The 11,212-nt window shown below is 37.7% G+C and overlaps 1 protein-coding gene across 1 annotated transcript in view; it reads right to left on the bottom strand.

The window, feature by feature from the left end:
• Window positions 1-2,264, bottom strand: part of VWA5B1 (von Willebrand factor A domain containing 5B1) — a 74,780-nt gene extending 72,516 nt beyond the window's left edge. The window contains exons 1-2 of the mRNA XM_044668708.1: window positions 2,042-2,264; window positions 1,143-1,298 (exon numbers count right to left, since the gene is read on the bottom strand). Coding sequence (XP_044524643.1) covers window positions 1,143-1,298; window positions 2,042-2,180 — 295 coding nt within the window. The 5' untranslated portion in view covers window positions 2,181-2,264. The remainder of the gene's footprint in view (window positions 1-1,142; window positions 1,299-2,041) is intronic.
• Window positions 2,265-11,212: the final 8,948 nt, after the last annotated feature.

Raw genomic sequence — 11,212 nt, 5'->3', positions numbered from 1 at the left:
GAGAGAGAGAGAGAGAGAGAGAGAGAGAGAGAGAGAGAGAGAGAGAGAGAGAATCCTAGATTGTAATGGCTTCAATGACTCCACCACTGTTCACCAAATAAAAGTAAGTTAAGATTTTCCTGCCATTCAAGGCCCTCCATAACTTTGTTCTAATTTGCCCATCCAGCTTATCTCATACTACTTCATGTATGTTGCATTCTAGCCAAACTCAAGCAATAGCTATCTGATCAAATGTTTTTCTTCCTTTACACTTTATTCTAGTTATTTTCCCTATGCTATGGATGTCCATCCCTATTTGTGACCATTTGGTTCATCTTTGAAGACCCAGTTCAGGTACTATCTTTCTCTATTCCTCTAGCAGGAGGGATGAGAATTTCCTGCCTGGGCAAGTAATGATACAAGTCAACACATATCCCTTGAAATTTCAAACCTGTGGAGAAGTCCAGAGTCCCAGCCCAGGGCAGTCTGGGCTGAAGTGGGCTGATCCTTGTGGGCCTAGAGCAAAGCCAAGATTTCTAGTCTGGGCTTGGGATATTTTTTTGCTGTATGTAAATATATTTTACATGATTTTACATGTTTAATTGATTTCATATTGCTTGTCTTCTCAGTGGGTAGGAGGGAAAGAATCCCAAACTCAAGTTAAAAAGAAAAGAATATTAATGATAAATAATATTTCTAAGAAAAGAAACTGATTTATAAGGTTCCTGGAAGAGCCATAACTAGAAATTTATGCATCTGAGACAAATAACAAACTGCTCCTTGGGTAAGGAGCTCAAACCAAGCCCTAAGTCGAGTTGAAGATGGAAGGGGGTGACAAAGACCCAAGAAGGTGGAGATAACAGGACTGAGCAAGCTAGGGCATTACAGAGTTCACCCCAACTTATGTATTTAACTATTTTCAAGAAGTAGGTCCTAAGCTCTGTATTTCTAGTTAATTAAGGATTGCAAATGTAATTAGTACCATCTAAGCCTGGCATCCTGGGTTGAAACTTTAGTCATTCCACCTTAGTTATGATTACCAATTCTAACCCCAGCCCTACCTCCAACCCCAGCCTCAGTAAGAGCCCCAACTATATCCCTGGCCTCCCAGGTCCCAGCCCCAGTATAAACCCTAGGAAAACCTTCCTCCTTCCTTTTTTTACCTTTTTTACTCATGCCATTCTGAGATCGGTGCAGGTCAAAGTAGCCATTGTTTAATTTGGATTTGTCCTTGATCTGTACTGTGACGGCTCTCTCCGAGATGATGGCTTCAAACCCAACCACCGTGGTGTACTCATCCAGAGGGTACACGAAGAGGCCTGGCAGGGGGAAGGCATTTCATAGACATTGAATGACTGAATAAAATCTACTTGAGCTTCCCCTCACCCCTTTGTCCCACAGGTTCGCCAAAATGAAGGTCATCATTGTGGTATAAGGAAAAACATCAGGACACAAGAATGCTTCATTTATAGTTGGAAGACCAGGATTCTATGTACCATCTTCATAATTCTGGGAGGAGTTGGGCTTGCTGGTCTCCAATGTCCCTTCTAGCACCAAGTCTTGATCCTATGAATTCTTCCAACAACTGACAGTTGCCATGTTAATGTCTAGTGCTGGATCTAAGCTCCTTAAAGTTTGCAAAGCACTTTAAACATACAGACATTATCTCTTTTGGAGGAACCTTCACTCTTATTAATGGAACTCAACACTGGGGGGCGGGGGAGGTTATACTCAGACCCTCTGAACTTCAAGTCCAAGGCTCTGTCCTTCACAGAACAATAGCAGTGTTTGCAGGATGTTTCTATAAAACAAGAGGTTCCTGAGATGGACCTGTGCTCCACAGGGGCCATTAGCCTTTCTGGTTGGGACTCATCCTATCTGAATGGAGTCACCTTCCTGTTTTCCTATTTTGACCTAATCAGCTCTTTAGTGGGCAACAGTCCAAGGCTAAAACTGAAACCAAGATCATTCAGCTGCCTTGGACATCTTGAGTCTAATCTGGGCTGGGAGGACCATGCAGAGAGAGGAAGGGGAAAAGAATGTGTCAGGGGGAAATCTTTACCTTGAAAAGGTTGGACCTCCATATTGCTGTAGGTGAGAGAAGCCATGAGGCCAAAGGCATAGCCCTGGACACAGGAGGTGATCTCAGAGGAAGTGAGTGGAAGAGCTTCTCCAGTGTTGGAGTTGAGCAGCCCAGGCATCTTCCTGCTGCTGCTGCTGCTGCCGCTGCTGTTGCTGCTGCTATTGCAGCTGCTGCTGTCTTCACTGCAGCTGCTAACAGCCGGAGTTTCTGGGATCTGCAGGAGACATAATGGTATGGAAGAACTTTCTTTTGGTTCCTGTCTCCTCGACATCCGCCTCATTCCCATTCTCCAGGCTCCAACCCCACAACTCCCATTTCTCTGCGCCAAATATGATCATCCCTATTTGGCAGATGATGAAAATGAGGTTCAAAAAGAGAATGCAATTTGTTCAAGGTCACCCAGCTGGCAGGTGCTAAGCCCTTTACTGTTAGAAGATTTTCCAATTTAATTCAATATGGTTAAATAGATATTTATTATGGTCCTGTTATGTGTAAAAGTTTGGGAATAAAAAGATGAAAAACAATAGTTTTTGCTTTCAAGGCATTAATTAATTAATTGATTAATTAATTAATTTTGAAACCTCATCTTCCATCTTAGAATCAATACTAAGTATTGGTTCCAAGGGATAAGAGCAGTAAGAACTAGGCAATGGGAGTTAAGTGACTTGCCCAGGGTCACACAGTCAGGAAGGCGAGGTATTTATAATCAACTACTGGGACATTTACTTTCTGTATGACCCTGGACAAATCACTTAGCCCTTATTGCTGACAATAATGTAATGCTGACAATTAATGTAATGTAAGTAATAAGGTAAAAACACAGGCTCTGTCCTTGAGGAGCTCACATTAAAAAGGGGAGACAATGCACTTCCCAGCTATGTGACCCTGGGCAAGTCACTTGACCCCCATTGCCCACCCTTACCACTCTTCTACCTAGGAGCCAATATACGGAAGTTAAGGGTTTAAATTTCTTTTTAAAAAGGGGGAGACAATGTACAAACAAGTGAATATGTATAATACAATATAGTATATGCAGACTAAGTGAAAGTCGCTCTAGGAGAGGAAGGAAATAGCAGCTGGTGGGGACTAAGAAAGGCCTCCTGGCTAAGGTTGGAATTCAAGCTGAATATTGAAAGAAGTCAGAGAAAAATACAAGGCAGAGGTGAGAGATGAGGCATGAGGGACTGCTAATGCAAAGGCATAGAGAGGAGAGATGAAGAGTTGTATTCAAGGAAATGCAAGTGGACCTGTGTTGCTAGATTTTAAGAGTATATTGTTGTTCAGTTGTTTGGTCCTGTCTAACTCTTTGTGACTCCATATTTCGGAGTTTTCTTGGCAGAGATGCTGGAGTGGTTTGCCATTTCCTTCTCCAGCTCATATTACAGATGAGAAAACTGAGGCAAACAGGGTCAAACATCTTGCCCAAAGTCACACAGCTAGTAAGTATCTGAGGCTGGATTTGAACTCAAGTCTTTCTGACTCTACGCCTGGTTCTCTATCCACTATATTACCTAGCTGCCTCTAAGAAGGTATAGAAAAGAGTAAAATGTAAGAAGACTGGAAGGAGGGGAAAGAGTCAGGTTGTGAAGGACATTAAGTGCCAAAGACAGGAATTGGCATTTCATCATAAAGGCAATAGGGAGCCACTGGAGCTCTTTAAGGGAGGGTGATAAAGCCAGACCTAGGTTTCAGAAAAATCACCTTGACAGCTGGATAGAGATTGGAATAAGAGATCGAATAAGAAGGAGACTTGAGGTGGGAAGACCATTTTGAAGGCTAATGCTATTGCTCAGACAAGATGACAATAAAAGCCTCAACTAGGGCTCTGGTTATGTGAGTGAAGAGAAGAGGATTGATTTGAGACATATGAAAGCAGAAGTGACAAGATTTGGCAATGGACTGAATATATGAGGGGAGGATGAGGAGTCATGGATGACATCTATATTGAGAACCCAGTTGACTTAGAGAATAGTGATGCCTTTGATAGTAAGGAGGAAGTTGGGAAGAGAAGATGGTTTTGGGGGGTAAAGAATGTACTCTGTTTTGGACATGCTGAGTTGAAGTGCCTGTGGGACATCCAGTTCAAGATGTCCCAAAGGCAGTTGGTGATGAAGAACTGGAGGTCAGGAGAGGGGTCAAGTCTTCATCAATAGATCTGAGAATGAGAGCTTGTGAGAGATTGCTAAGTGAAATTAGTATGGAGGGAGAAACAAAGGGGACCCAGGACAGAGCCTTTAGGGATCACCCATAGGATAACAGAGTTAGTGTGTTTGATTTGAAGGAAACTACTGCAAAAGATACAGAGAAGGAATATTTGGACAGATAGGAAGTGAATGTGCATAATAAATGCTTGATGATTAATTTCTTTTGATGTCCTCACCAGATTCCATGAGTTTAATTATCATCTCTGTTCTAATGACTCACACATCTATATAGCCCCGTCTCTCCCCTGAGCCTTACCTCATCACCAATTACCTTCTAGACATTTCAAACTGGATAATGCAGAGACATTTCAAACTCAACATGTCAAAAGCAGAACTCACTGTCTTTCCTCTCCAAATCTATCTCTCTTCCAAACTGTGGAAGACACCATCATCCTTCTAGTCTCCCAAGTTCATAACGTTGACATTAATCTCAACTCGACCCCCTCTCTCCTTCATCCCACATATCCAATCAACAGCCCCAAATCCTGCTGTTTCTTGCTCCAAAATAACCTCTTGCATCTGATTCCTTTTCCCTACTTACACAGTAGTGCAAACTCTCATCACCTCTCCCAATGGGTGTCCTTCCTCAAGTCTTTTCCCACACCAGTCCATTTTCCACATAACAGTCAAGCACAGATCTAACAATGTGACTCTCACAATCAATGAGCAACAATGGCTTTCTATTGCCTCTAGAAATAATCATGAACTCCTTTTTTGGTTTTAAAACCTTTCACAGCCTAACCCCCAACTGTCTTTCTAGGCTTCTTGGACATCATTCCCTCTTGTATCAAATGAGAAAATATAGTGTTTAGCAAAATGCCTGGTACATAAGCTATAAAAGAAAAAATACTGAGAGCAATCTAGGCAAAACTGACTTTATTGTGGATGTGCAAATTACAGTCAGGGTCTATAGACATACCTAGGAAGTTCTGAGACACTGAGCTTTTCAGCTGATAGATATTTCTACTTTATGCAAAAGAGCCAGATTGCACAAATTCATCCCAGAAGGGGAATTGGTCAAGCTAGATCTTGTTTCCCTTGGTAGCCTGGAGGTAGGATAACCTGTCCCTTCTGTAAGGTAGATTATAGAGATACATGGCAATAAAGATAGTCAAGGTTACTCTGTGTTGTTGTTTTTTAAAGTTAAATAAGATCTCATGAAAATATATAGCCTTTGAAATATCTGGACATATTCCAGGATGTTAAAGTGTGCACAAACTCCTCTTGGCAAAGATATTTTGCAAGTTATTATAGGAAACATCTTTTTATTTCACTCACACTGTGATTATTGATTTATATACAATTATTCAATCAGCTCATAACTGGGATTATTACTTAATATTAAATCTATAGTTACAATTTATCACTAAAATGCTGAATATCTAGTAATATTACACACATAGGATATAAAGCTATAAAAATGTATAAAACCATGAATATAATTTGATTGAAGCTGCTTAATTAAGTTATCCTTTACACAGGTAATTCATAAATGGCATGTTCCTTTCCCTATTCCCCCTTCCACTCCCATACATTAAATAATTCAGCCAAACTGGTCTTCTCACTGTTCTTTAAGATGTTTGCTCTATCTTTGTGCTTCTGCTCTGTCCATCTCCTATATCCAGAATACATTCCTTCCTCCACTCTACATCATAGGATCCCTTCCTTCTGGCGAGTTGCAGCTTAAAAATCATTCCCAAAATGATGAATGGTCAATGGATATGAACAATTTTCAGAAAAGAAGAAATCAAAGCTATCTATAATCATATGAAAAAATGCTCCAAATAGCTCTTGATTAGAGAAATGCAGACGAAAATAACTCTGAGATACTACCTCACTCCCGTAAGATTAGATAACATGACACAAAAGAAAAATGACAAATGTTAGAGGGGATGTGGGAAAATTGGAACACTAATGCACTGTTGGAGGAGTTGTGAACTGGTCCAATCATTCTGGAGATCAATTTGGAACTATGACCAAAGGGTAAACTGTGCATGCCATTTGACCCAGAAATACCACTACTAAATCTGTATCCAAAAAAGATTTTTTATTTTTAAATATTTTTCCATGGTTACATGATTCACTTTCTCTCCCTCTCCTCTTCCCTTCCTCCTCCCAGTGCTCACAAGTAATTCTACTGGGTTATACATGTGTTATCACTCAATACTTATTTCCATATTACTCATTTTTGTAATAAATAGAATAATCTTTTAAACTCAAAACTCCAAATCATATGCCCATATAAACGAGTGATAAATCATTTTTTCCCTGTGTTTCTATTCCCACAGTTCTTTCTCTCAATGTGGATAGCATTCTTTCTCATAAGTCCCTTGGAATTGTCCCAGATCATTGCATTGCTACTAGAAGCAAAGTCAATTACATTTGATTGTCCCACAGTGTTTCAGTTTCTAGTGTTCAATGTTCTCTTGGTTCTGCTCCTTTTGCTCTACATCAATTCCTGGAGGTCTTTCCAGTTCACATGAAATTCCTCCAGTTCATCATTCCTTAAAGCACAATAGTATTCTATTACTATCATATACCACAATTTGTTCAGTCATTCCCCAATCAAGGGACATCCCATCATTTTCCAATTTTTTGCCATTACAAAGAGTGTGGCTATGAATATTTTTGTACAAGTATTTTTCCTTATTACCTCTTTGGGGTACAAACCTAGTACTGGTATTGCTGGATCAAAGGGCATGCATTCATTTAAAGCCCTTAGAACATAATTCTAAATTGGCTTCCAGAATGGTTGGATCAATTCACAACTCCAACAGCAATGCATTAATGTCCCAATGTTGCCACCTCCCTGCCAACATTTATTATTTTCCTTTACTGTAATATTGGCCAATCTGATAGGTGTGATGTGGTACCTTAGAGTTATTTTGATTTGCATTTCTCTAATCAGGAGGAATTTAGAACACTTTTTCATTGATTATTGATAGTTGTGATTTCTTCATCTGAAAACTGCCTATTCATGTCCCTTGACCATTTGTCAATTGGGGAATGGTTTGATTTCTTATGCATTTGACTTGGTTCTTTATAATTTGAGAAATTAGACCTTTATCAGAGATTTTTGTAATAAATTTTCTCCTGATGTTGATGCTTCCCTTCTAATTTTGGTTGCACTGGTTTCATTTGTACAAAACCTTTTTTGTTTAATATAATCAAAATTATTCATTTTACATCTTGTAGTGTTCTCTGTCTCTTGCTTGGCCTTAAATTCTTTCCTTTCCCACATATCTGACAGGTATGCTCTTCTATATTCTCCTAATTTATTTATGATTTCACTCTTTATATTTAAGTCATTTGCTCATTTTGAATTTATCTTGGTATAGAGTGTGAGATGTTGATATAAATCTATTTTTTCCCATACTATCTTCCAATTGTCTCGGCAGTTTTTGTCAAATAGTGAGTTCTTGTCCCAAAAGCTGGGATCTTTGGATTTATCAAATAGTAGCTCGCTGAGGTCATTTATCCCTAGTCTATTCCATCGATCCACCCTTCTGTCTCTTAGCCAATACCATATTGTTTCGATGACCACTGTTTTATAGAACAGTCTAAGATCTGGTACTGCTAGGCCACCATCCTTTACATTTTTTCATTAGTTTCCTTGATATTCTTGATATTTTTTTCTTCCAGATGAACTTTGTTATAATTTCTAATTCTGTAAAAAAGTTTTTAGTAGTTTGATAGCTATGGCACTGAATAAGTAAATTAGTTTAGGTAGTATTGTCATTTTTATTATATTAGCTCATCCTACCCATGAGCAATTAATGTTTTTCCAATTGTTTAGATCTAGTTTTATTTGCTTAAAAAATGTTTTGTAGTTGTGTTCATATAATTCCTGAGTTTGTCTTAGAAAATAGATTCCCAAATATTTTATATTATCTAGGGTGATTTTTTTCATGATTTAAATATTTTATTTTTTTAGAAAACATTTTCCATGGTTACATGATTCCTGTTTTTACTTTCCCCTTCACCCCCCTTTAGCCCCCCACCCATATTCAATGTGTATTTCCACTGGTTTTAAGACTTATTTACATATTATTGATAGTTGCATTGTTGTGGTCATTTACTGTCTACATCCCCAGCCATGATTGCATCAACCCATGCATTCAAGCAATTGTTTTACTTCTGTGTTTCCACTCCTGCAGTTCTTCCTCTGAGTGTGGGTAGCATTCCTTTCCATGAATCCCTCAGAATTGTCCTGGGTCATTGCACTGCTGCCAGTACAGAAGTCCATTACATTTGATTTTACCACAGTGTATCAGTCTCTGTGTACAATGTACCTTTGGCTCTGCTCCTTTCACTCTGCACCAGTTCCTGGAGGTCTTTCCAGTTCACATGGAATTCATCTAGTTTATTATTCCTTTGAGCACAATAGTATTCCATCACCAGCATATACCACAATTTGTTCAGCCATTCCCCAATTGAAGGGCATTCCCTCATTTTCCAGTTTTTTGCCACCACAAAAAATGCGGCTATAAATATTTTTGTACAAGTCTGTTTATCTATGATCTCTTTAGGGTACAAACCCAGCAATGGTATGGCTGGATCAAAGGGCAGGCAGTCTTTTATCGCTCTTTGGGCATAGTTCCAAATTGCCATCCAGAATGGATGGATCAGTTCACAACTCCACCAGCAATGCATTAATGTCCCAATTTTGCCACATCCCCTCCAACATTCATTACTCTCCCCTGCTATCATTTTAGTCAATCTGCTAGGTGTGAGGTGATACCTCAGAGTTGTTTTGATTTGCATTTCTCTAATTATTAGAGATTTAGAACACTTTCTCATGTGCTTGTTGATAGTTTTGATTTCTTTATCTGAAAATTACCTATTCATGTCCCTTTCCCATTTATCAATTGGGGAATGGCTTGATTTTTTTTTATACAATTGATTTAACTCCTTGTATGTTTGAGTAATTAGACCTCTGTCAGAGTTTTTTGTTATAAAGATTTTTTCCCAGTTTGTTGTTTCCCCTTCTGATTTTGGTTGCATTGTTTTTGTTTGTACAAATTTTTTTTAATTTAATATAATCAAAATTATTTATTTTACATTTTGTAATTTTCTCTAACTCTTGGCTTGGTTTTAAAATCTTCCCTTTCCCAGAGATATGACAGGTATACTATTCTATGTTCACCTAATTTTCTTATAGTTTCCTTTTATATTCAAGTCATTCATCCATTCTGAATTTATCTTGATTCTAGGGTGATTTTAAATAGAATTTCTTTTTCTAACTCTTGCTGCTGAGTTTTGTTGGAAGTATATAGAAATGCTGATGATTTTCTTGGGTTTATCTTGTATCCTGCAACTTTGCTAAAGTTGCTAATTTTTTCCCACTAGCTTTATAGTTGATTTTCTTGGATTCCCTAAGTATAGCATCATATCATCTGCAAAAAGTGACAGTTTAGTTTCATCTTTGCCTACTTCGATCCCTTGAATTTCTTTTTCTTCTCTAACTACTACTGCTAGGATTTCAGTACAATATTAAATAATAATGGTAATAATGGACATCCTTGCTTCATTCCTGATCTTATTGTTAAGGCTTCTAACTTATGGTTTTAAATAAATACTGTTTATTATTTTGAGGAAAGTCCCTTTTATTCCTATACTTTCTAGTGTTTTCAATAGGAATGGATGTTGTATGTTGTCAAAGGCTTTTTCTGCATCTATTGAGATAATTATGTGATTTATATTAGTTTGGTTGTTGATATGGTCATTTATGTGCATTATTTTCCTAATATTGAACCAGCCTTGCATTCCTGGTATAAATCCCACCTGGTCATAGTGGATAATCCTTGTGATAACTTCTGTAATCTCTTTGCTAGTAAGTATTGGGATTAGTTGTTCTTTAAAAGTTTTAGAGAATTCACTTGTGAATCCATCTGGCCCTGGGGATTATTTTTAGGGAGTTCTTTGATGGCTTGTTCAATTTCTTTTTATGAGATGGAGTTATTTAAATATTCTATTTCTTCTTTTGTTAATCTAGACAATTTATATTTTTGTAAATATTCATCCTTTTCACCAAGATTGTAATACTTATTGTCATATAAGTGGGCAAAATAGGTCTTAATAATTGCCTTAATTTACTCTGGAAACGGAGATGAGATACCCTTTCCATCCATGATACTGTTGATTTGATTATCTTCTTTTTTAAAAAATTAGATTAGGGGGCAGCTGGGTAGCTCAGTGGATTGAGAGCCAGGCCTAGAGACAGGAGGTCCTAGGTTCAAATCTGGCCTCAGACACTTCCCAGCTGTGTGACCCTGGGCAAGTCACTTAACCCCCATTGCCTACCCTTACCAATCTTCCACCTATAAGTCAATACACAGAAGTTAAGGGTTTAAAATTTAAAAAAAATTAGATTAACCAATACTTTTTTTTTCAAAGTATCAACTCCTAGTCTTATTTATTAGTTCAATATTTCTTTTACTTTCAATTTCATTAATTTCTCCTTTGATTTTTTGGATTTCTCATTTGGTTTTATCTGAGGATTTTTAATTTATTCTTTTTATAGTTTTTTAGTTGTATGTCCAATTTATTGATCTCCTCTTTCTCTTTTTTGTTGCTATAGGCACTGTGAGATATAAATTTCCCTGAGTATTGCATTAGCTGTATCCTATAGGTTTTGATATGATGCCTTCTCATTGTCACTCTCTTTAATGAAGTCCATAATTGTTTCTATGATTTCTTTGCTTTTTATTACATGGGATAACACCTTTATTTAAGGTTTGTCTGAAAGCAAATTGGATAGTTTAGTTGAATATGCAAACCAGACCTGAGTTGTCTCCACATGTGCTTTCCCCTGACACTGCATACCTTTGAACACTTAGCAACTAGTACCTCAAGATAGTTTAAAATAAGCAAATAATCCAAGATCCTGGTTGTTCATTTCCCTAGGTAGCTGAGACATATGGACTACATACAACAGATGTGTTAT

The sequence above is a fragment of the Gracilinanus agilis genome, chromosome 3 (genome assembly GCF_016433145.1).
Source record: "Gracilinanus agilis isolate LMUSP501 chromosome 3, AgileGrace, whole genome shotgun sequence".
In the NCBI taxonomy this organism is placed as follows: Eukaryota; Metazoa; Chordata; class Mammalia; order Didelphimorphia; family Didelphidae; genus Gracilinanus; species Gracilinanus agilis.
Note: the sequence above shows the minus strand (reverse complement) of the source record. Positions and strands in the feature narration are given on the sequence as shown.